Raw genomic sequence first — 26,806 nt, forward strand, 5'->3', positions numbered from 1 at the left:
TGACGACAAACTGGGGTTTATTTGTCACACCTTTGTAAATGGGACACAGACTGAGCTCACAGCCTTCAGGCAAAAATATGTACAGCTCATCAGTATCAGAGACTACACACACACACACACACCTACACACACGCTCTGTCATACTGTGGACACACAACTTTGGTGGCATAATTCACTTCCAAGAAGAGATATTTAAACAGAAACACAAAGTAGTGGCTCCTCGTTACTGATCCTGTAGTGGTAACAAAGCATCCTGTAGGCCACGATCCATCAAATTCAACAACAGGGCATCGGCTAAAAAGCGGTAAAAATAGGCCCACAGCAGCATTTAGCGGATATGAGTAATGACAACATGCTTGCACATGCACCCTGCACTGCACAGACTCTCGTTATCTCAGAGGCTCGCCATTCATTGTAGCCACCGGCAAGAAGAGCATTTTCAGCTCATTCGGCACATTAACAAAATGCTGGAAGAGGAGCAGAAGATTTTCACCGGCCGTATGCAAATAAATGCCAAACAAATGTATTTTTGAGTAAATGAAGAAGAGCTAAAATCAGATTTTAGTAGACGTAAATTCACTGTGGTACCTTTTAAAGGAGTTTTATGGATGGATACCTGGTAATATTAAAGGTAATATTAAAGAAAATGTAATGATCATTCACACACCGAAACACACCAGCGCATAATAAAAAACAATATCCATGTTCAAAAATCTAAACATCACCAAGAACCTACGTTTCATTACAAAATATGTCGCAGCAAACACCCTGACATTAAATCCAAAAAGTTTAGCACTGCATTTATAAATTAGATACACTGATTATTAAATTATGTGTTTATATCTTATATGTTAGGACCACAGCGAGGGGCTCAAAGTGGGAGATTGGATAGTTTCAGAGGAAAAAAAAACACCCTCCAGGCAAACAAACTATACAAAAGCACCAAACTGAAGATTAATGTACAGCCAGAGTTGCCACTAACGCTTGATAACCATGTTCAAAGTCTGGAGGTCTCACTGTCGTTAGGGAGATAAGCAGCAGGTGGCGCTGCGGCACATCACTGCTCTTTGTCGTGCATCTGCTGCTGCATCTTGTTCAGCATCTCCTGCATCCTCTTCAGCTGGAGACAGAGAGGAGAGCAGATTAAAAACTGTCATTTTAAATATTTTGCTGGCACTTTGGTTCTTTGTGTGTCGTTTTACGCAGCAGACATTTTCACATCCTCAACAGAATCCAACAAAATTGTAACATGTTAAATCTTATTATGGCGCACATATATTCAATTACAAGTCATAACAGTTTGTGTTTAATCTTTCTTTTTTTTAAAAAAACAACAACAAAAGTTGCTTGGTACCTCCTCATCTTTCATTTTGATCAGTTTCTCAGTGTCCACATCTGGAGTGGACAGCGGTAGGATGGGGATCGGGCTCTCCATACGGTTGTCCTGAGCCAGTTTACTGAGAGATGAAGAAAATGGAGAGAAAACATCAGCATCTATTGAAGTTGTTTGCTACACGTTTGCACGTGCTCACGCTTTCATTCCTCACGTACCTGGTCATCTCCTGTATGCACTGCGCTCTGTAGTTTTCATAGTGGACGTCGCAGGTTACGTCTTTGAGGTCGTGCATGTGGGAACGAATCAGCATGTTCCTCAGTTTCACAAAGTCACAGTGCGATTGGTTTTCCACTGCGCAAAGAAATACGCATCATTAACTTTATTAATCCAGTCAAGACATGCAAACTATTTCAATTTACATTCAGGCTGAATAAAGCTGAACAGACGTGGAATATTCGAGTGTGCATACCTTCGACGATCCCCCAGGGGTACAGCCTTCCCCTCACTCTTTGTCCACGAGCTTCCACCACTGTGTTACTGCCAATCACAGCGAACGGGGTGCACTCCTGCAGAAGGAGACGCGAGGAAAGGTTGTTATTTCAACCCCTCTCTGCTCCGAGAAAGCTGTCTGAGCATGCTGGTACACACTGGCAGTTATACACGCTCACAAAAGACCCCTGAGCTGCTCAAGACAACTGTGACTTTATTTGTTGAGACAGGTAAAAGACTGTTAGCTGTTTATTTTCTCTCCACTGACTTTCTCAGCTGATCGGTGCGTTCATGCTCCAAGCCCGCATCTATCTCCCCTGAGCCGCTGCTGTACTTTCATTTAAAAGGACAGTAAATGGTTAGGAGCCCAAAATTCCACAGAAACACACTTGGGCCTCATGCCATTAAGCCATGCAGGTACATTTAGGTTAATGAACTCACATTTTAAAGGAGATTAGGTGTGTTTTTCCTTATTTTCATTTAGTATATGTGCAAGTAATCCAAGCTTCAGACTCCTTAAAACACCCTGTTTCAGATGTTTTTTCTACTCTTGGCTGTGTATTATGTCAGTAATAGAGGATATTTCAAGCTGTAAACGTGTGTATTAAACATGTGCTTGTGAGGGGCAGCCAATCAGAGATAAGCTGGCTTAACGGGAGGATGGTCTTAAAGGTAAGGGAGCTAAAATGGGTTGTTTAAGACTGAACTTTGAACCATATTACAACATGGTGGAAGAAAGGAGAAGAAAGGTCCTTTTAATAAATTTGTCTTTGAACTTTATCCATACACCATATATATCATTTAGTTCAGATACTTTCTGCCAGCTGAAGGCTTCTCTGTATCACAGGTTTTGCTCAGCTTTCCAAAACGCCATCCAACTATCACACCCACTTCAACGTCTGGCAGCATCTCTAGATCCATCTCCATTTTCTTCACAAAAATGCTTTTATCACTTTCCATCATGCTGAAATGTGCTCCTGTGTCCTTGTTTGAATCATTTAATACGACCTCTTTTAATGGTTACAGTTCATTAAAAACAAAGGCACAAAACATTGCTGTGAGCAGCTTTCACAAGCACTTCCAACCTGCCAGCTTAACAAGTGCAGATTATCCAGAGGAGCTGAGATATACATTCTGATGCAGCTTAGCCTTTTAGCTGCTTTAAGGAGGAAAAACAAAACTCCATTCACTTCCACTGAATGCAATGGAGGTCCAAGATTTAGAGGCAAATACCTTCGAGTTATTTTCCAGAGTTTTTAACTGGATTAAATAATCTTCCAGAGAACAAGAAGTTTGTTTAGTTTTCCACACCTGACCTGAGAAAGTGACATACCAAATGCTAACTGAGCATAATCCATGTATTAAGGAAGACTGTGACAGTGTGTTGACAGATCTGGAAAGACCTCATGTTTGTTTTATACTATAAAGTTCAAATAGAGGTAATAATTCAATAAAAGGTTAACTTTCTACACTATTCACTGAAACCACTGCTGGTGTATGAGCCTGGTGGTCTGCTCCACTCTGCATGGATGATAGCCATATGTGAGTCCCCAGACTCACCTTCAGCTCTTTGTCCAGCTGTTTAAACTCCTCATCCTCGTCAGAGTCGCATTCAGGGAACTGGTACACTTTGATCCCAAACTTGTCTATTTCCTCTCTTATCTACACACACACACACACACACACACACACACACACACACACACACACACACACACACACACACACACACACACACACGAGAGAGAGAGATCATATTTCATTCACCAGCCTGCAAAGCAAACATCTTGATTTTGCTGCAGAGCTCCTTGACTCACTCTGTCTTTAAGCTTTTTTATCTCGTTGGGCGTGAGGCAGTCGGCTTTTGCGATGAGTGGAATAATGTTCACTTTTTCATGTAGAGCCTTCATAAACTCAACGTCCACCGGACGAAGCCTGAGCAAGGATAACGAAAGAGCAGGAGACTCAAAATTGTGGCTTTAATCATGACTTCTTTGTGTACACCTGTGTGTGTGTGTGTGTGTGTGTGTGTGTGTGTGTGTGTGTGTGTGTGTGTGTGTGTGTGTGTGTGTTATTACCCATGCCCAAATGGAGGGATGAAGTAGAGGCAGCAGTGGACTCTGTTATCCTGGATGTTCTTTCTGTTCAACCCGCTCTCATCCCTGAAATATTGCTCGAACTGCTGATCTATGTAGTCTGTGATCGGCTTCCAGCTGGGACAAAAAAGACACCACAGACCACATTAGCTGCTCTTGCGAGGTCCCGGGAATTCAGTCGAGCAGTCTGAATCAGACACAAGCAGATCAGCGAGAGTCTTATGTTTACCATTCATTGTTGTTCACAGCATCTCCAAACCCTGGTGTGTCCACAATTGTCAGCTTAAGCTTCACTCCTTTTTCCTCGATGTCCACGGTGTGTTTGATGATCTCCACAGTTTGATTAATGCGTTCTGCAACGTGACAGCAATGAGGAGGAGAAGACAAGTGAAGTGGGAGGTCAGTGAAAGTGTACGAGAGCCGATCAACAACTCATTAAATACTATAAATACTATACTTTAGCACTTAAAGTACTTTACACAACATGTCTCATTCACACACACAAATTCACACAAGCACATTTTTCTATGTGTAAATGCTTTCTTACTAACATTCACACTCCAATGAACACATCCAGAGCAACTGGTGGTTCAGTATTTTGCCCACGGACACTTTCGAAGCAGACTGAATCAGCCAAAAATGGAACGATGGGCATGAGCACGAGTACCCTTATAATTGGGGTGCTATTAAAACAGCTGGCACTCATTCAGCTGTGTTCCCTTGTGTGAAGTTTGTCCTGCTGGCATTAGATTAGGGAGAGGTTACTCATCACTGGGACGCTTGTATATAACTTAGAGTACCCAGAGTTTGTGGTCTGCTGACTGATGGCTGCTAAGCGTGAGTAATGTAACTGACCTGTGTGAGTCCATCTGAGACAGGGAGAGCAAGTAATTGTTGACACATTTAAACACTTTGTTAGACACACTACGTTTAGGGGTGCTACTCACTACTATAGTTTTATGTTGAAGAGGCAGGCCAGCAAGCTTAGGACTTTATTTCTTTGGCCGCTGTTAAGTAGAACAGCTTGTAGGCTTCATCTAGAGATCGCTTTGTGTTTTATTTATTTCTAAACTACTCCATCTGGTTGGTTAATGCTACCTCACTTTCCACCGTCTGCTGGGGTTGTGTTATGGTCCCTCAGCCTCTATAGCTACGTCCAGGTTTTGGTGGCTTCTTGGATCAGGGAAACGACCTTAGCAATCATTCTCTCTCGTTCAGGTCGTTTGGATTTGTTTGAACTTGTTGTTCTTTAGCTTTTGATTTATTTTTTTTATCTATCCACACATATCAATGACAACAAAAGCGCCTTGAGGTGACTTTTGTTGTGATTTGGCGCTATATAAAGAAAATTGAATTGAATTGAATTGAATTGAACATTTGACTGGGAAACGTGGTCTCTATATTTTGTGACAGATGTCACCAAAAGTTAAGTCTGTCACATTCATATGTTGTTGTTGCACCCAATAAAAAAAACTAAGATTAATTAAAAGAAATTAACACACATGGGGAATTAAAGGTGGGGCTTTGTGAAGTTGCATTAAGTATTCAGCAAGCAGTGGATTCATTATGACTGCTGCGCAGAGATAATAAAGAGACCAAGGACTCACCCTCAGCGTTCAGTAGCTTCCTGTCTTTGTAGAGGTCTGTGAGGAACAGGCTGTTAACAAGAGTGGATTTTCCCATACCGGACTCTCCTGCAGGTCAAACACAAACACACGCACAGACACACAGATAGTTATCCTGTGTGTATATTTAATTATGAGATATTAATAAAATAAACTCAGCTGCCAATTTACTAATGTAGTGCTGCAATAAATCCATCTGCCATGATGACTTTATCAATGAGGATAGGCAAAATATTAGAAACAGCTAAATGGCTCTAAAAACAACTCAAACAAAAACTGGTCCATGGGAATTTATTATATGCCTAAATTGGTTTTAGTTTAGTGTGCCTATTAAATAGGCAGCTGAGTGTAAATAGGCAAGATTCAGCTTGAAACGCACCTGCCACCATCAGCGTGAAGTCGAAGCCTTTCTTCACAGACTTCCTGTGGACCTGGTTAGGCAGAGTTGCAAAGCCCACATACTGTTTCTCCTGGAACACAAAGAAAAGGAGACAGAGGTGTTCAGTGTGTTTATGTTGCACTTTATCTCATCATACGGCAGCTGTCAGGTGTGTTGTGACATCTGCCGGTATCTGAGCTGTAAGTCTCATCATCAGCCCAGAGATGAAACACAGATGTGTTTCTGCAATGTAGGAAAAATTCTTGGCAGATTCATCGGTCGTGAAAATAATTATTGTCTTGATAAATTATTTATCTGCTTGGTCATGTAAAAGTATAAAAAACAAATGCTTGTTTAATTTCCCAAAATTCCCATTTTGTGTCGCAATCAGGATAATCTAAATCCACTAAGCTTAATTCTTCTTCGTCTTAATTTTGGTATTATTTTTTTAGTTTAGTACCGTTAGTTTACCCAGTGTATGGCTGCTCTTTCTCCCTGTTTGGTTTGCTTTTTCTCAGGATCCCATATTTGTGTTCAGATTTGTAAGCAATTATTTCAAGTTTGAGTAATTCCTGAAAGCTGGTGCAGCTTTGCGTGCATCTTATATGTTGGGTTCCTCTCAGCCATGGACTTATAAACAGTAATATATGAGTTATTTTATCAGTGAAGTTGCTGCTTGGGTTATTCTGTGTCTTTTTATAACACACTGTCATGTGTAAGCCAATATGGCTTAAGGGGCTTCATCAGTTACCCAGCGGTAAATACAACATTTAAAATTAGCTCCAGTAAAGCGATGTGCATGATGTGTAGTGATTAACACATTCGCCTTACATGTGAAAGATCCTGGTTCGAGACCAGGCGGAAGACACAAACCCAGGTGCAGGGGTCACGAGCTGGTGCCGAACCCAAGCCGAGATAAATGTGGGGGTTGTGTCAGGAAGAGGATCTGGTGAAAAATCTGTGCCAAATCAAATATGAGGATTCATTATGTGTGGCGATTCCTTTGGTAATAAGGAAGGAGCCAAAAGTATTGTTAGAAACAGCCGTGAAAACCTTTGAATTCAAGTGTTTTTAATCCCTTTTCACAGGTGTATAAAATCAAGGACCTTAGCCACATGGATTGCCTTGACAAACATGTATGTGAAAGAATGGGTCGCTCTAAAGACCAAACTGAATTCCAGCATGGCGCTATAACAGGAGGTCAGTTTGTGACACTTCTTCCCTCATAGACTTACAGCTGATTGTGGAATTTTATTGCAAAGTAAAATTGTTTAGGAGCCACAGCAACTCGGCCTCCTCTGGCATTAACATCAGCACAGAAACTGTGTACCAGGAGCTTCATGGCCAAGCTGCTCCTGCAGCTGCAATATGTAGGCTGCCCAGAGTTTTACAAGAAATATTTTATTTGAAAAACAGTTTAAATAATTGAACTAATCCAAAAAATCACCAACTGACTTTCTATTATTTGACTAACCGAATAATTCACAAGTTAAGTTGAGCTTCAGGCCTACAATAAAACAGCGAAAAGCAAAAGGTCAAAAACAGAGGCAGAAACCAAACAACTGTAAGAGAGCGCTGAGGGAGTGTAATGTGAAGACCAAATGGATCTGGCAGAGGCAATAAAATCACCACAACAGACGGACGAGGTCTGTAATACAGAAAATCTACAACTGCACAGAAAAAACACGTGCAGCTGAGAATAACCAGCATCTCAGAGTTTCCACTAAACACAAAGAGAGCCACGGGCTACCAGGCTCTCGCTGTAACGCACAGCAGTAACTCCAGTATCCCGCTGCATCTGAACGTCATCTTTACACCACAGTACGACACACTGACATGTGTGGACATAAATACACACTCGAGGCCCGCGGAGAGCATTCACGCACGGACAGAAGCTGCATTCAAAGGACCTGAAAAGCTCTTTTTTACTCTGCAAACACACGAGCCAAGCACACAGTCAGTGTACTCATACGCTGTCATAACTTGTCATAGGCATTTCCGAACCCCCCCCCCTCGGGTGAGGATCTCATTTATAAAAACACGCACACACACACACACACACACACACACACATAAAAGAAAACCCACAAGCTGCGCAATAAGACAAGACACTTGCCAAAGAGCCAGAGGTGTAAGACCGAGAGAACTGCTGAGAAAGCTGCACATAAATCATTGGGTAATCTCAGCTGCAAACCTGACGCTATGTAGAAAAATTGCAAATGGAAACTGAACTCAAACAAATCCACAGAAAGCAGCAAAAACAGCAAACAGATGCTGAAACAGGGTCTACAGGTGTGGGGGTATTTCTAAACTCATCCCGAGCTATCTGCTGCTATTTTTTCTCTTAATATCCGCGTAACTGTCTGATTTCTTTTCCCAGTCTTTGGCTTTTCTTCACACATTTCTTACCATAAATCCAACTCTTTACCTTCTGTCTGGCAGTTCTCACTCGTGGGCACAGCAGCCGTTCCACCAGTTTTTCTTGCAGCATGATGGCATCCATCCTAAACCGCTCCAACACTGACGGACCAAAATAGCCGCTGGTTTCAGAAAGTTAAAAAACAGCCCAGCAGGGAGGCGGAAAGGCAAATTTGAATGCTCTAGACCTTGATAGCTCTGTCTCTAACACACTTCCCTCCTGTTTATGAGTTTTAAATGTGTTCCTCCTGCTCTCCTCTTGACTCCCTTTCTTCTCTTTTCTCCTTTGTTTCTTTATTTCTTTTTCTCTTCTGCCCTACAGCGGTCTTACGCTCCCTGCTCAGACAGGTATGGAGGAATTCTCGCTGAGAAAGAGAGAGAGAGGGAGCAAGAGAGAAGTGGCAATTTGAGGGAGGAAACAAGGGAGGGATGGAAGGAACGAAGGTCTAAAAGAAACTCATTCATTCGGTCTGTATTCCCTCCCCCAGCTCCAACAGTACAAAAATAAATCCTTACACTGAGAGAAATGACTACCAGCTCGCAGAGAGAGAGACAGAGGGGAGAGAAAGTGTACTATATCGTAAGATAAAGAAAAATAAAAGAACGTGTTTGAGCATGGCAGTGACAAAAGTTGCAGTGCAAACAAATGATAACTGCGAGTTCAGGCCTGCAGAGTAACACAATCAGATGATCGAGTCACCTGTCAGTCAAGTGAAAGCTCTGTATCTGCTGCCTTTGCTATTAGCCGAGGCATCTGTGTTTTACTGCAGGTTTGCAGTGACAGACGGTGACGGAAGAGGACCAATACAACGAGTAAATATTCTTCATTTAAACTCTTATGTAAGTGCAGGGATTACAGCAAAATTAGATAGATAAATAAAATAAATAAAAGCACTCCAAAAAATACACTTGTGACTGATATTTCTATCATTCACTCAGTATTTGAATATCTTGCTGGTCTGATGAGTCATGAGGAGGAAGTTTTACCACATAAATGTGCAGTCTACCTTTCAAAAAAAAAAATACTTGTTAAGTTAGGCTAAACATAAATTCTTATAAGGATTCACAACCCAAAAATGAATGAGGGGAAACCCAGTATTCAATGTTGCCATGAGGGAGTCACTGTGATTTTGATGCCTGGCCTGCCAGACCCTTCATGCGTGTTTTTCCTTGGCTGTCTTTACACGTTTCTTCCAGCTACTCTGAGCCAGCTGAGTAAAGAGTACAGTGAAGCAGCTCTATCAGAAAAAAACAAATACAAGAAATGAAATTTGATAAGAATCTTGCGTATTTTTATATTTTTAATTGTATTTTGCAAGTAGCACAGCAGTAACTTAACTACAAGACTTTAAATTAACAAAAAGGTTAAATGCAGTTAGCAGTGGTTATGTGTGTGTTTTCAAGCACCTTAAAAGAAGCATTAGAGATTCAAAAACACTGGAAACACTGCCGCACATCAGAGGAAATTAATGTTTGGGAAAGTCCAACTCCTGACCTTAAACCTGCTGAAATGCTGATATAACCAAAAGGGCAGTGCAATAAGGAGCAGGTCTTCTTCTGTAAAGAGGAATTTAAAGGTTTTATTCCAGACTGAAGAACAAACAGCAGCATTGTAATTAAATCACTTTTTAACTGCTGCGTTCTACAAAAATCACATTTTATAATCAATCAGTGCAGATTCCCTGGTAACTCTGAAGGTTGGTGTAGTTTGAAGTTCATGTGCATCGTGTAAAAGCACATAAACATATAATGCAGACATAACCAGATTCATCATCTGCCTCTATGCTAAGGTGAGCAAGCCAGCTTCTCGCAGTGGCTTCACATTTACTGTACACGCGCCCGCGCGCGCACACACACACACACACACACACACACACACACACACACACACACACACACACACACACACACACACACGAGTGATATCAGAGTTTTGATCTCTTATCAAGAAAGGCCCCCAAACCCCCCAAACTGTCACATGCTGCGTACTTTAAATAATTCAGGTGTATTTTTTAGGTCAGTGAATAAATTTTGTTATGCTGTATACCCACGGTGTGATTTTCAGTGGGAACATGCACATACTTATGTGCTGCTGCTACAAACTGCCAGTTTGGACTGAAATAAGAAGGATGTAAAGAAATCACTGGGCACTGTAGAAGTGTGTATGCATTTCTGTGTGTGTGGAGATAAACGAGGTACATTTAATGGCAGAGGCTGGACTCGATTGATTCCAGATGTGACTGTGGTGTGTGTATGTCAGCGTACGATGGGATGGGTGTGTTCGACTTGTGCATGACGTGGGCAGCAGAGCTAAAATGCTCTTTGAAATAACAGAAGCTGGGTTTTTAAAGAAGAATACTGTTTTTTTCCCCTGAAAAGGAATGTCTCGCAGTGACGCCACGTATGGCGTGTGAGCACCTCGCTCCACGCCACAGGAGGGAGACAGAGGACTGAACTGGGACAAAAAGTTAGTGGTTTCAGCTTCTTGGTAAGTTTTCTCAGCTGAGAGGAAGCAAATTGAAACGTCACAAATGGCAGATGAAAAGTTTACGGTCATTGTAGACAGAGAATGCGTGTGCGTGTGTGTGTGCGTGTGTGTGTGTGTGTAGGGCAGAGGGAGGCCCAATCAGAATAAAAGAAAGGAACAGATGTCTTGAAATGCTCTTACAATAGCCAGCCCCAGCCCCCCAGTCTTTCTCAATGGCCAGCTGTCCCTTTCTGTCTCTCTGTCTCTCTCTCTCTCACACACACACACACACACACACACACACACACACACACACACACACACACACACACACACACATGCAGACTCTGCTGATGTCACTTCACAAAGTATTCATTTAAACTTCTTGCTTTATTGATTGCTGAGTAAAGTCAAAGGTCTTGTATAATCTTTTCTCTCATGTGCTCATCTTATGCCTTGCTGCCACTTGAACTTCATGGGTAACGCCTAATAAACACTTTAACTGAATATTACACAGCAGATTCACAAATTAAACAGAGTCATTCTGAAACCACAGAATTGGCTTTATCTAAAAGGCAAAAAAAACAGAACTTGTATTGAAAATATGACTGGAGTCAAAGATACCAGCGTTTATTTTGAGACGGCATGCTCAGATATTCTCACTAACAAGTCTTGACAACCAGGTAATAAAGAAAAAAATTAAAAAAGCATTAACATCATTAAAAAAAGACTGTTTTGGATCGAAATAGAGTTATTGCCTAAGATGACTTAGACCTCAGAGTGTTAAATCGACATCTGTGTATCGTCCCTATGGAAGCGCTGATGAATATGATTATATATGAATATTTTACCCTTGATAATCCAAAAGCAGTGATGATGTCTGTAAATTGAATGTTCTGCTAATTTTTCAGTTTTAGTGGTAAAACTGGGAAATATCTTTTGAATCTTCAGTTTAAAAACACAAACCTGAGAATATTTGGCATTTTTGCTGTTTATGTTTATTTTTTTTAACTAACAAGAAGAAGAAACTTTTTGGCTGTCAGAATATTATTTCTGGATCTCTGCCTAACAGTATCTTTGCCAATATGTGGGACGATCCTGTTAGGCAGAGATCCAGAAATCAGCCACTTGCTCATCAGGCAGCGCTCAACTTCCTCCTCTCAGTCATACAAAGTTGTCTTTAAAGGAAGTGACTCTCAAAGGCTCACAGCAGTTATCTCCTCTGTCACACAAACACATGAAATCGCATGTCATCACTCTGGATGTGGCTGAAGGAGGAACAACAGTTGATGAGACACAGTTTTGCTGATGAAAACTTTAAAAATCTAAATTCATCATGAAAACTTTTTCAGACTGCAGAAACAGAGATTTCTACCATCAACGTTCAAGCTGCTTGTTTTTTTACAACATCATGATTATCCAGCATATGTGTGCAAATGAAGGCTGTAGTACAGAACATACTGTAGGACCGTTATTTATACCTTGAAGTAACAGATATGCAGCGGTCAAAAACCAGTTATAAAAACAGAGCTTTAGAAGGTTTATTATGTTTAATAGGTTTTGAAACTATAAAATCCTTGGGAAAATATTTGCTGAGGTCAGATCATGAGGTGCAGTGGCTGGTTTCCTCACTGACTTCTGTACAATAGACTTCTTTTGAAACAAAAAGCCACCCTGTTGGTTATCAGAAAAAATGAAAGATTTAAGCCTCTTCTGGACAGATGTCACTTTTCAGACCAAGAAGTTATTCTAAACTTTTAAACAGAGAATGTTTATAGAGGGCTTTAGCAGAGAGTATAAAAGATCGACACACAAACCCACTGGCATGCCTGGAAATGCACCCTTTTTGCAAAATAAGAACTTTTATTTACTTTGACCTGAAAGAAGCGACTGAGTCCATAAACTCATAAGGAAACTGTTTACTGAGGTCACAGAGGAAAAGCATTGAAAGCTATTTTCCCATAAACTTCTACAGCACCAGAAGTCTTTTTGCAAATCACCCTCTGGTGGCCATTAACTAAACTACAGGTTAGAAGCACTTCTGCACTGACGTATCCAAGCTACCATGGGGCAGGAGGCGGGGTACACCTTGGCCAGATCACCAGCCTCTCACAAGACTAACACACACAGAGAGATAAGTAACTATTCACACTTGAATTCACACCTATGACCAATTAATCTATAAATGCACTGATAAGTGAACCAAAGCAAAAATCTTTATGCTTTTCAGTGGAGACTGAAGGTGGAAGGACCAAAGCACTGACCATAAATTATTGTAAAAATATATAACAGATTTCCTAAGTTGTTAGAGAAAGAGAGAGCCTGTATCCAATTATTTTCCACCCTTTTTGCTCAAGAATCTGACAGCATGCCATGATCTTGTGTAGTGGTAACAACCCGGCTTTAATTCATGTGCTTCCAGCTTAAAGCAGCCAGACGGCCTGCGATGGAGCTGAGAAGAGTTGTGACCTTTACTGTTCACTCTTCTCCAGCTCCCAGCCATCCCGCTGACACTGTCAAGCCATTAACACTGAACGCTTCCTCTAGCGCACTGCCTGCCAACCGGATGGTAGCCCAGTAAAGTGAGGCAAAGAGGAAGATGAGGAGTAGGAGGGGTGAGGGCGGGTGAGACAAAGGAAGAGGGGTGCAAAAAAACAACATGAAGATGGACCCCCCTCCCTCCTTTGTTTTGTCTCCGTGGAGATGCAAAGGCCAGCATGCCCCCGGCTATTTAGCATGCTAATCTGACAGCATGTAAATGCTCAGGCAGTGATAAAAATGTTTCAAGGACATTTGGCCGTGGTTGCCCAGTTTTAGTTTTAGCATCAGCTCATTCAAAGACAAATGATACTTGGCTATAACCATATTTGGTAAGTAATCATGCTGAGGAATGTTGGAAACTGTGCATTATAATTAAGTAACTTCTGATGCTTCTATAATTTTCTTTTTGTCAACAGATCCCATGAAAACTCAAACCAACAAAGAAAATGTTTTTTTTGTACCATAGATGTATACAGACGTTAAAAACACACCAATTAGCCAAACATGTTGCACTGATCCTAATATACACTTACAGGATTTCATTTCTTTGTAAAGAGTCATCGACAGACCTCGTCCACATGTTTGAGAAAAGCTGGTAAAAATTACACTGTCCCATTTAAGCTATGTGGAACCACCTAGGGACTAAGTGTGCTGAGAAGGGTGAGAAGAATCAGATTGTGTTGCTTTTATTAACGATGAGAAGAAAATGCTGATTTACTTGTTTTACGTATTAACTGACTGACTGCATTACAATATATCCAATTATAGGTTACAGGTGGGATCCAACTTCCGGGGCAGCAATGTCAATGTCAAACTGTTAAAAGTTGCAGTTCCTCCAGTGGCCACTTGAGGTTGGCTCCTAAATTTAGTCAGAAGACTCCCGTGTTAGACTGTCCAACTTTACAGCATTAAACTGAAGTTATGGTTCAGCTGGGTACGGTCCATCTACCTGCAGATGTGCTCTGTTGTCAGATGCAGGCAGTGTACAAAGTTACGACCTTTAAAAGCAATGAAGTGTAAACCCTTTAAAAAAAAGTTTACAGCCTGATGCAAGAGACAGTTTTGGCCTCAATATAGTTGAGGCCAAAACTTCATAACGACCCCATGAGGATGAATTTTTTTTTAATATGTCATCCATCTGGATACTGACAGGGCTTCATTTTGGTGAGTGAAATTCCAGTATTTTATTAGTTTGTTTTTTTATTTAGCTTAAGGGTTCACCTTGCTATGGGAGTGTCCCACTCTTTCATTTGGTAACTCCTGGCTTCAATGAACTAGCATAGTTGTGGCCAAAATGCTGAGTCCAAATCAGTAGTTGTAGCCCTGGGAGCTGCAAAAGGCTGCAAAAGGCTGTGTTTTGGGGAACTGATTAACTGATGTCACTAAAGTGGAGTTTCAAGGTGAACACGAAGAGGAAGTGTCAAGGTGCTCAGACACATTGGAAAAGCACAAAGAGTCACTAAGATCCTCAAGCAAACTCAGCATGATCATGATCACATGATGTGATGCAAAACCACAAAGATGAATGAGCTGTGACCTTTTTAAAATTTTTCCAAGATAAAAAATTATCTTTCACGTACAGAAAAAAATGGAATTACACCACCACAAAAACACCTCATGCTTTAAATGGAATTAAATCATTTCAATGTTTTCTCTAGTGAATAACTCCATTAACTCCATGTGGTTCATGACAGTATAATTAAGATATTTTTGATGTTTCAAGAAAGGTTACAAAATATTCTTACTGCCAAAGTCCTGATCCCCATTACCAAAGAAGTTAATCCCAAACATAACCAGGTCGACCGAATACTTTAAAAGATTTCTCTCAAAGACTCAAAGATATCTGGGTCAGCTTGCACTCACTGAGCTGTCCAAAAAATGAGCTGAGGCTGAGCTGTAGCTAAAAATCAGAGAGAAAAACTGACTGCACACACAAACACACACACATGCACACAGGCTAATGGATCACTGGCAGTATAGGCGTGTTTGCGGCATGAGAAAAATGAAAGTATGTGCATGAGAACTCACTGCAGGGCATAAGCTCCTCAAACACCTGAACAACAACAGCGCAGGTAATAACTGTTACAGAGAGAAAATAACTTTCCGGAGCAGAAACACACCCAGGCTGCCTGATCTGTTTTTCAGGATCTAGATTATTCTCAGTTATCAAACATAATGGTGTACACACTCACTCTGGAGCTGGAAACATTGCTCATTGACGACTTGATCGCATCGCGCATCGATGCTCTGCATATTCTGACCTCAGTTCTCTAGTGGGCTGAGATCTGATTAACATGGAGGTCATTTGAGTTCAGTGAAATCGTTGTCACGTTTAAGAAGGCAGTTTGAGATTATTTGAGCTTTGTGCTGCCAACAGCCATCAGAAGATGGGCGCACTGTCGTCATAAAGGGAGATGACGTGGTCAGCAACAATACTCAGGTAGGCTGTGGTGATAAATCTAAAAATAATGATCAGTTATTACTTAGGAGCCCAAAGTGTGCCAAGACAATATATCCAGCTCCATTACAACATGGTCACCAGCGTGCACTTGGTTTTAACGACAATTTCTGACCGCACCATTCGAAATTCACAGCAAAAATCAAGAACAGGCAATATCCCAATCTTCTGTTGTCCAGTTTTGGTGAGCCTGCATGAATCACAGGCCTGCGAGATGCTCTTCTGTATGCCTTGGTGGTGGCAAGTGGTTGTTTGAGTTACTACTTCCTCCGTATTGACCTCAACAAGGCGTTTTCACCAAGCGAACTGCTGCTTATGCCATCTTTTATATACAGTCTATGGCCATGAGCTACAGCTAGCTTATGAGACAAACTGTAGAAAACATTTAAATTGGCACTGTCTAAAATTAACCTCAGCAGCTCTAAACTGATGCATGTGCACTGTTACATAACGTGTTTAAGCTGTGTTATGCGCTTAACTACTTATTAGCTGGGAACAGTTATTTTCTGAGCTGTTTGTAATTTGTCTGAGGCAATACAAAGTTTGGCACCTAACACAAGTAAAACCAGTATAATCGTTTCTATACTTGGCATGCGAAATATTTTAGTGAGCGTTAGCGGTCTGGGTTGGTTTCGGTGGCAGTTAAGTTCAGTCAAGGTCAAGGTTACGTTATTTATACCTGCAGGTAAGTTTGCTTTGCAGAAAAATGATAGCACTTGCCATCCCTTCATAAAACACACACACACACACACACACACACACACACACACACACACACACACACACACACACACACACACACACCTATTTAAACCTGACAGACAAGGCTCTGTGACAGAGGTCTGACTGAACCGTGCCACTAAACAAAAAGATAAAACAGACTTAATAAAAGAGATAAGACTCGTCACACCACTAAACCAATCATCAATGACTGGATCGTGGCTAGTTTCACCCTCTTTCAGTAAGCTGACAATAACAGAGTCATCTGTGTATTTAATGATGGCCCTGTTTTCATATCTGCTCAGACACATGTTTGTATAGAGTATGAATAATCAGGGTTATAAGACACACTGGGTCAGACAGAGCCCCATTTATTCTCACTCTTTGTGACCTATCAGTTAAAAAATCTAAAATCCAGTTCACCAGGTTTTCCACCATGTTCAATTTCTTCCATAATCATTTTCTGGGGATTTTTCCAAAGACTTTCATCACGACTGAGATGAGGGCAAAAGGTCTGAAGTCGTTTAGAACTTTTGGACGACTAGATTTCGGGACAGGAACCAGGACAGCTTCTTTTCAAAGAGAGGGCACAGGTTGTATTTGCAACGATTCATTAAAAATAACCTGAAATATAGGTCTGAGTTCTTTAGCACAACATTTAATTAGGCGGCCACTAATATTATCAGGACCCTGGCTTTTGTTCACATTAACTGTATGAAAGGCCTTTTGGTCATCGCTGAGTTCAACGATAAAGTGCTGAGTGTCTTTCAGTTTCTGTTTCAGTTCCAAAATATCCTTGCAAAAATCAGAAGAACTAAAGCATGCAACATATTCAAGGAGTTTGCAAAATCTCTGTTTGAATTAAAATCGTCTAAAACGGTCTGGCTGCTGCTCTGGGGATTTTGAAGCCCCGCTATGGTTTTCACACATGTCCAGGCAGACCCCAATTTTTTTGCAGCAAATTTGCTTTCAAAAAAGTTTTTGTAACTCTGTTTTGCTTTCAGGATCTCGATTTTCAGGCCTTTGGTAACTGACGGAAAATCAATCACCAAAGTCTGAAAAGCCGACTTTCAGTCAGCCACCAAAGACCTGAAAGTCTGCTTGTGGTGCACAGATCTCCTGCTGGCTGGTGCTCTGTTTAATGACTACTTTTCTAAAATTCATCCTGGATCCCTTTTTATGACAAATGACTGATAAAATCTGGAAAGTTTGGGGCACAAAGTTTGTTTCTTTTACCTCTGAAGCTGGTGTGTAAGAAAAAGTTTGAGAATCGCTGCACTAGCCTTTGACCAAGTGACTGTTTCCCTACATGTCAAATGGTTTCTTTTAGGGGAAAATGTTGTGCCCATATGATTAATGGAAGCTCGAGGCTTCATGCATCAGCTGCTCCCTCCTTTTCTTATCTGTTGAAGAGCTGCAGGAGGCTTAAATTTCCACGTTTAAGTCGACCCCCCTCTCTGAGCTGCCTGCTCCTGCTCTGCAGCTGGTCCTCAGTGGGAGCAGCGAGGGTCCCATCTGTGGCAGCGAGAGGGTGTATGTTTAGAGACAGAGAGAGCAGGTGAGAGAATTAAGTGAGATTGTACCTGAAGTGAAGTGACACTCATGCAGACACATCTGACTTAACATCTGTTCACTGCTCACATCTCCTGCCCGCCTATATATAGGCAACAGATAAGGCAGTAGAGCAAGGCTTAAGGAAATTCTGTAAATTTACGAGTTAATATCTTTATTGTAGGGGCAGCATGGTGGTGGGCACTGTTGCCTCACAGCAAGAAAGTCTTGAGTCAGGCTGGAGTCTTTCTGTGTGGAGTTTGCATGTCCTCCCCATGTTCGCGTGGGTTCTCTCCGGGTACTCCGGCTTCCTCCCACATTCCAAAGAAATGCAGTTAGTGAGGATAGGTTAATTGGTAACCCTAAATTGCCCATAGGCGTAAATGTGAATGCAAATGGTTGTCTGTCTCTATGTGCTAGCCCTGCGGCAGACTGGCGGCCTGTCCAGGGTGTACCCTGCCTCTCGCCCTAAAACAGTAGGGATAGGCTCCAGCCCCCCACAAACCTGACAAGGATAAGTGGAAAAGAAAGGATGGATGGATGTTTATTGCACTACTTGATGCTGCCGTTACAGTGAAATAAAATCTATTGATTGAACATTCCTGGTGATAAACAGCCGACAAACAGACTGATTGATTTTCTAATCTGTGCTCTAGTGGCTGCAATTCCAGCTGCACAGCAGATTACCCCTTAACAGGCTACAACACACAAAATCTCTGTGTGCAAACTCATCCTGCACAATCAGGAGTTGAGTAATCAAACTTGGCAAACAGGAACATTTTTGGCCCTTGAAGATTCTTATTTACGTCAGGTATCATGACTTCATCATGCTGCCCTGAGCAACCAGATACAAGTGGGCTAAAATTACTTTTTTGTAGCATATATGCACTTACAACATGTTATAAAAGCATGAAACTAGTCTACTTTTACGATAAAAACATGCATTTTATATCCACAAAACTTTCGTTATGTATGATAGATCATCATCATTATCATCGTGTTGCCTAGCAACCACCCAACACCAAATCACAGACCATACAGAATACAGCAGCAGTGGCATGTACCGCCCTCTTATTCTCCCCTGCTGCTCCTGAGCCACAGTTACTAAGGGGCTCATCATGACAGCATGTCTTCACTGATTAACAGCAAACTTCCAGGAACAGAAGCAAAACAGGACAAGCAATCATCAAAACATCAAAATCAGTCTAATGAACAGAACAATGAACAGCTACTAGTGAGGGTCATGGTGAGACCGATTTACTAGCTGATGTTATTGTAGAAACACTTTAGATATCCAAAAGCACATTTTTGAGCTCAAATCAGTGATACATCATCTGTGTGTCACTCCAGCAGGGTGACATCATGCAGCCGAGTGCTGGTCAAACTGGGATTTTTTTTTTCTTTTAATCTTTAATGAAAAAATGCTCAGTGAATATCCATCCACCTACCCACTCACCCACCCACACACACACGCACACAGACTAATCACCACACAGGATTGTGAGTAGGTCAGATGGCGTCGTCCACTCCTTCATATTGGAGCAGTCATGAAAACTGATTTTTTGTCTCCACACTATCACAGCCAAGGAAGTGAGCATTCAGGGTAACGTTAATGAGGGGAACGTGGAAAGAGAAACACGAGAGTCGGATGGGAGTTTTCTAAAAACATTGATTTTAAGATTGATTGTCAGTTACGGCTGTTTCTGCAGTTATGATCTCAGCATTAAGTCAGTCATACTGAGAAGGATTACTGTGCTTTCCAGCTCTCCCTCCTCTTCCTCCTCCTTCGCAGCATAAATGGTCCAGAATAGGAGATATTTTTCTCATCAGGGTCAAAGTCAGCACAGAGTGTGGGAGTGGAGAGTGAAGTGACAGCCAAAAGCAGAACTCACAAGGTGTAAAAACACTGTAGTAATGAATATTTTTATCAAGAGGCTTTTTTTTTTTTTTTACTGTTTATGCACGTAACGTAAACCATCCTCATCCAGGTTTTCCTCATAGTCTGTGCTGGATCTGCAGTACCAATACCATGTGACCACCATGAATTTAACGACTGAACTGGATCCAATTGGGAATTTTTGGAAGAAAGCCACTCCAACCTGTTCAGCATTTTTCTACAGCACTGAGGAGGGTGGAGTATACAGGGGGTAGAGGTAAAAATGAAGATAGAAACCACCTCTGTTTTTGGTTTCAGGTGGTGGAACGTAAACAAGCACGTTTACACAAATTCTATACTTCAGACAATATGCAGATATACTTTAAGAAGTATTTTTTTGCCATCCTTGGGAGAATGGCATGTTCTGTTTTGTTTGAATACTCTCCAATTTGCTGTGATCATGCAGACAAGTCATCATAATTATTACGCCACAAGCATACCAATTGCACTGGAAAGTAGTTTAATGTGAATAAATATAGGTTCATGCTCTCATCTAGAGAGTGAAGTCTTTGACATATGGGTTACTTAAACTGATTTTACATTTGTTACTGGAATTGGCACTGAAATGCGGTGAGACGGCATCAAAACGCTCTACAAAAGCAGAGAGATGACAGATAAACACAACCCTCTGAGAGTTATTGCTGTGCATACCTGTACCCTTAAATATAAGACCTCACTGATTCTTCCAAATCCGGGTCAAAGTACACATAAAAACAAAAATAAAACTAATAGTCTTACTTGAGCATAAATTTTCATTTGTTTCAGGGGGAACTCAGTAATAAGATAAACCCGATCTGCTTTACTGTCACCCGTATGATGTTATATTGCTCGGTTTTATTGAAACTACTAATTCAAGTTGCTGTTCTGAGTGAGGTGTTTCAGCTTTGACTAGAAATCTAAACAGTAACACGTTTCATTACAGTAAATCAATTCAATAACAGGGACGGAGCCACATAACCAGTAACAAGAGCCTATTAAGGGGCTCTGAGCACAGACCGCACATACAGACATAACTGGACTTAGGTAACAATTTTTTAAGGACATCTTTTTTCCTCTGACTGTTGTACCCACAGAAACACGTTCTAACAGTTTAAATTGTAATCATTTTATACTTCAAGTCGTTTTTCCAGTTACAAATTAAAACATATAAGAGTTCCCCTGATGAAACTATGACACTCATGCCCGAAAGACCGAATGATAATAATAAAAAAAAAAAATTCCACAAATGTTCATTTCTTGCAATGGGATACTTGAATTTTGTATAAGAAATAAATTAGTCTTTTTGCTGCATGTGGTTCCTGCTTTACTCACACACACATGTGTAACCACGCAGTTACTCCTGTACTGTCACCTTACACTATCTTCAAAGAGGAAGAAGAGGAGGAGGGTCATCAGAGAGCCGGCCTCCCCTGCAGGCTCATGTGGCAGCTGTTTTTAGCTGAACAATGGTCAGTAAAGGTTTACTAAAGGCATTCAGCAGCGGCGACTGTATCCACGAGTCCTGCTGACGCAACGCTGACAATTAGGTCAGCCCATCGGCCGATTCAGTGACCGAAAAACCAGAATAAACGTGGAGGCAGCAGAGAGTCGTGGAGGAGGGGATGAGGAGGAAGGATGCTGCCTTTTGGGTACCATCACGTTGGCTGCTCGCCTCTTGTCGCGCTGGCCTGCTCTACATATGCGTCTAAAAATTACTCTACCCACCCCTCTCCGCCTGTCAGTGTGGTGATCAGCTCAGCCTGTGATGGCACGGCTACCCTCAGAGCATCGTGCGATTATTAATCTGACGCGCACATGAGAAAAAAAAGCGAAAACATGGGATCTGAGAAGCAAATACTAGTGATGCTGCTGGAGCCGAGCTCTCCCTGTGCCAAAGCTATTGCATCGTAAAAAATCCTCAACCGCAACAAATATCACAAATGAATACAATAAATGATGATTCCTACCTCCGTGCTGTCCTCTGTTAGCCATCATAGGATTGGATGAGAGGGGGTTGCAGGTGCAGGGATGCAGAGCGACGCCCAGAGAGACGGAAACATGGAGACATCACTGCACTGATCACATTTAAACTCAATCCGACGAATAAAAGCGAGAAAGCACGCTCACCTGTCTTTACCGGGATCCGGCTTTTGTATCTAATATTGGACGTCATGTTCACCGTTCTCCTCCCGAATTTCACCGAAGCGACGGCTCACAGACAGCGGACCCTCGCCTCCAAACCCCCGGACAGACAGGAGGAGGGCGGGCCGAGCTGACACGACACATGAAAACCACTCCTTCCTCCTCCTCCTCACAGACTCAGCCAAACAGCAGGAGGATGCTATGAGTGTCAAATCCTCAGTAACATCCGTTATTAAGTAAACCTCACTTCTCTCTGAGCATTAAAGCTATTTTACTTACGCTTGAAATCACTGGACCCAACACGTGAACACATATTTACCTGATGAACCTACAAAAGTTTGCCTTGTTTTTAGTGTCTTCAATGAAACATTCATATTTTTTGTAACCTTTGTACCTTTTATTTACGTTTTATTTATTCAACTTGAAAGTCCTCAGTCTGACCTAAGGTTTTACTATTTATAACTATCTGCTCCCCTTGTGGTTACGTCTTTGCGGTATGTGCAGATTACACTTTTACATTAAAAAAAAAAAATCATTATAGAAAGAAATAAAATTGATAAATTCACAAAGCTTAATAGGATTTACTTTTCATGCTGCTGGACTTTGTGCCAGCAACTTCATAATGAACAAAAAAAAATAATAATCAAAGAAACGTCTGGAACGACTACCTCTTTGAAATTTCTTCCTATGCCTGTTCTCACGGCGAAATGGTTGCCCCACAGTAACAAGGTCCCTAGTTTGAACTTCCTGTTTGTCTCAGACCTACGTGGGCTTTCTCTAGCTTGTTGGGTTAATTGGTGGTTTCAAGCTGAATGTGTGTATGTGAGAGTCTGTTGCTGTCTCTCTGTTATCCCTCCTTTAGACAGGCGACCCAATCCAGGGTGTACTGCTCCTCTCACCATGTTACAGCTAAAATTAGCTCCTGCTCCCTAAATAAACTTAATGTGAATAAGTGGACAAGAAAATGGATGTTATGAGAGTTTCCTGTGCAAGACCGATGTCACATTTTTTTCTACATGTTACATAGGAAACCAAACTGAAAACACAGACAGTCACACGTTTTAGAAACAGTAACAGTGCCAAGTCATGTCGATCATGAGTCTCAAAGGTACCCCCTGCCCCCAAATGAGCAAATGTCAACTTTTGTTCTCTTAACAAATTTTATTTGAGACAGGAAATACAAAACATGTCGACATCTACAAAGTCTTAACTGACACATTAATAAGAAATAATGGCAAATGAGTGAAAGCACGATTAAACGGCAGTGCTGGGGAAATGTTAAGGTCTGCTGTTCACAGTGGGCTGGAGGGAGTTTACACACAGCTCAGTTACATATTTAAACTGAAATGAGTGAATACAGTAAGTTGAAAAGCTGCACATGCAGTGTACAAGCTGACCGTTTTATACATGAAATGATGTCTCTGAGACAAACATGGGAACATTGTAACTTACAGTACTGATTGATTAGTTTTCAGTCTGAAGTTATAGTTTGGCACATTAAAACCAGGTATTACAGATACATTTTAAAAAAACAAAAAAATCCTGAAATTCTGAAGCCTGGAGGGTTTGCATTAGTTTTAGCTGTTGGTTAAACAATAAAGTTTCTAGTCTAACACATTTAGGAAAACCAGATTTGGTTTACCGCATGTATCTATCTCTGTGGTAATTATAATTATTGCGTTATCAGGCTGAAGCAAACAGGCACTAATGGTTATTCAGAGGTGAAGGTGATGGGTGAGTGATGAGTAACCAACAGAAAAAACGAGAAGCAAACTATTTGTACCTTTAAGTGAATGAGTTCAAACCCAATAGCAGAATAAATGGAAAATAATGCATTGTAAAGTTTTGACCTGTGAGGCGAAACTCACAGTTTGTATATTATGTAAACACGTGTGTGACGGTAAAACCGCTCGGTACCGCTGTCACTGTCAACGCTGAGGATAACAACTAAGAAGGCTAAATAGCAGATAAATGATAATCACCCAGTATTCAAACATCGTCGTCATAACTTGTTTCTTTTTTTACCCACTCCCACAAGGAGACTAGTTTGAATGTGGAGTCTTGAAGAGACAGAGCTGCCAAACAGCCGATGGATGGAAGAATGGAGGGAAGAAGAAGAAGAGGTGGTGGTGGTGTGCACATAGATGATGTGGTTCTGGAAAATGGCTCCTGGTGGGCCTGCAGAGTGGCAGGGCTGGACAACTAAGTGTATGCATGTGTGTGTATGCTTTATGTATATGTGTGTGCTGGTGGCTTGGGTCACAGTGCTTCCCTTCACCTCCGACCCTTTTAGTCATCCGACTTCATCTTCATCTGTGCCTGCATCTGTGCGATCATCTCCTGCATGCGTCTCAGCTACAGAAAGAGAAAGAAGATGAAAATAAAACCCCATTGAAGTTTTTTTTCAAGCAGTGACCACTTTCACATCAGTAAGTTTCATTTAGTTTGGTCAGATTTAGGCAACCAAACTATCGATATAAACTTATCAGAAGGTCGTGGTCTGGGGTTAAAATACACACATATCTGCTGATTCAGTCAGCCTTTCTTAGAATATCAGCTTGTGGCGAAATGTAATGTGTGACTTCAAGACCTAATGTCTGCTTCAAAGAGTACTTCTCCTATTTCACACACACCCAGAAAATATTCACATATTAACAGAAAAGAAAAAATAAGCCTTTTTTCTCTTTAATAATAAAATATTTTAATTGTTTTAAGCTTAAGAAATTGGAGGACTTTCTCATCTGACAACAGTATAATTCACTCAGTATTTAACTAGGCTAAAGCAGCCAAATAACTGCCATCTGAAACAGCTTACAGAATAACATTTTGTTTACACAAGAAAAAAAAAAGTGTTTGTTTAGTCACCATTTAGTCAAATAGAGAGTATTTATATCAGCTATAATGTCAAAAAGCTTAAAAATAAATAAAGCATAAAATCAATGCAAACTAATAAATGAATAATTGCTACATGGTAGACGTTAAAGAGTAAAAAGCACTAAAACAAAGGCAGTACTTAAAACTAACAGTGAGGATGCACTACAGAAGGATCACAGGTGTTCTTATTAAACAGCAGCTCTCCTGTTAATATCTCTCGCCCTCTTGTGGCAGAGCACAGAACTTCAAGCAGTTCAAGCCAGATTATTTTTTCTCAGTAGGTGAAATATGGTTGTTTCCACAGAACTAAGAGACTGAAAAGTCTGCTACTGTATAGTATTATGTTGTCTAAAACAAGGGAAGATGGCATCTTGCTGCAACTGAATTACCTACTTAGAAAGTCTAGTTTAAGCCTCCTGTGGGCTGTTAACTCTACTCCAGCTCTGACTGTAAGGAAAACAAACCCTAAAGTGTCAGAAAATGTATATTTAACCCTAACTGTAAGAATGTATTGAGCTATTTGCTGAATTTGCCTGAAAATTTAAGAAAAACAAATTTGACATTACTGCACATTGAACTGACATTCATACGGTGCATTATCCGATCATTGAATGTGACACAACTCGGAACTCCTAATCAGTTCTCAGTACACAACTACTTCCAAGAACCTCTCATGTAAATAACAATTACTTATTCATTTACTCTGGGACCTTTTAGGAATCTAGGGAGTATCACAGGTCATTGTGATATTTCCTCCCAGCAAAACCTCTCACGACATCTAAACAAATCAGCCAAACAAACGATCCCTCTGGCTTTGTGGCTTCGGTTCCTAACATTACTGAGGTTGTTCCCACCATAAAAAACACCCAGGCAGGAAGTGATGGCATATCCTGCTTGGAGACATTGTTTACAAACAGCTCTGATTGCACCCCACCTGCTCACTATGGTGCCCTGCTGCAGTAACAGAAAAAGGCCAATCAAAGGCAATCAGGAAACAGGTTATGACCTGATGACATGCAGGCTCAGCGGCCCATAAGGTTAACAATGCATATCGAGTGAAAATAAGAATGTTTTTGCGTTCCAACATACAACCAGACAGAAAAACAGGCTGCTTTCCTTGTTTGCATTTTCAGCTTCTAAAACTGTGGTCATGACCTTTGAAAGCACGTTATGTTACAGTGCTGCAGGCTCAGTGTGATTCTGCATTTATACCTGACTATACACCGAGTGCCAGAGTTGACCTACTTGAGTCATCAAATCCTCGTGTGCTGTCTGAACACCATGTCAGCCATTTTTCACCCTGAAATATTCTACTGAACTGTTTTCAAGATGAAACGATCAACTGAGCCTTTCTACATTTACAGATTTATGGCTCACAGACATCATGATTTCACTGGGAAATCAAGCTACTTTATGCTTTTTATTTATGCTTTTCATCTGTGTAGTTCTGTTACTTTAACAAAAAAAGAAAAAAGAACAATGATAGAAATCCTTTTTTTTAACCTGGAAACACACACGTGAAAATATGTTATGAGTGCTGAATTGAAAGCCTGGAACATTGATTTAGTTTGGACAAATGTGAAGCACCGTAAACAGCCTTAGCCTTTAATGTATGAATAAAGTTTCATTTACTTACAAAGGTTTACAGGTCACATTATTTCTCTTTAAAACTGAACAGGTTTCTATGTAGTTTGCAAAGAAAATGAAAATTTGTATATATACTTGTAATGATGTAAGACTGAAATGTAAGTATTCGCTAAATTATGCACGAGTCTGTGCCTTAAATGAGTAAAGT

At 41.0% G+C, this 26,806-nt stretch overlaps 2 protein-coding genes across 5 annotated transcripts in view; both read right to left on the bottom strand.

Moving 5' to 3' along the window:
- On the bottom strand, window positions 1–22,265 carry septin5a (septin 5a). Of its 4 annotated transcripts, XM_082554801.1 has the most exons (12): window positions 22,123–22,265; window positions 21,963–21,976; window positions 5,926–6,016; window positions 5,529–5,615; window positions 4,151–4,274; window positions 3,904–4,038; window positions 3,643–3,760; window positions 3,386–3,487; window positions 1,806–1,902; window positions 1,552–1,687; window positions 1,355–1,457; window positions 1–1,120 (listed from the first exon to the last, which is right to left on the bottom strand). In XM_082554801.1, exons 1-12 carry the CDS (start codon window positions 22,166–22,168, stop codon window positions 1,058–1,060), a joined length of 1,116 nt encoding a protein of 371 aa, XP_082410927.1. In that variant the 5' UTR covers window positions 22,169–22,265; the 3' UTR covers window positions 1–1,057. The 4 variants fall into 4 exon arrangements, with proteins under 4 accessions (XP_082410927.1, XP_082410928.1, XP_082410926.1 ...); XM_082554802.1 differs by lacking the exons at window positions 21,963–21,976; window positions 22,123–22,265 and adding an exon at window positions 15,097–15,195; XM_082554800.1 differs by lacking the exons at window positions 21,963–21,976; window positions 22,123–22,265 and adding an exon at window positions 8,354–8,817.
- A 1,013-nt stretch (window positions 22,266–23,278) lies between these two features.
- LOC309718215 (septin-2) overlaps window positions 23,279–26,806 on the bottom strand; it is a 28,809-nt gene continuing 25,281 nt past the window's right edge. Inside the window, exon 12 of the mRNA XM_082553239.1 lies at window positions 23,279–24,492. Within this exon, the coding sequence (XP_082409365.1) occupies window positions 24,427–24,492 (66 nt within the window). The 3' untranslated portion in view covers window positions 23,279–24,426. The remainder of the gene's footprint in view (window positions 24,493–26,806) is intronic.

The sequence above is a fragment of the Aulonocara stuartgranti genome (assembly GCF_965226115.1).
Source record: "Aulonocara stuartgranti genome assembly, chromosome: 12".
NCBI lineage: Eukaryota > Metazoa > Chordata > Actinopteri > Cichliformes > Cichlidae > Aulonocara > Aulonocara stuartgranti.

Coding starts and splice junctions, on each gene's coding strand:
- septin5a (XM_082554800.1), bottom strand. CDS start 8,428: ATGGATGCCATCATGCTGCAAGAAAAACTGGTGGAACGGCTGCTGTGC. Junction 4,039..4,150: donor GCTGTGAACAACAATGAATG/GTAAACATAAGA, acceptor TTTTTGTCCCAG/CTGGAAGCCGATCACAGACT. Junction 1,458..1,551: donor TGCATACAGGAGATGACCAG/GTACGTGAGGAA, acceptor TTCATCTCTCAG/TAAACTGGCTCAGGACAACC.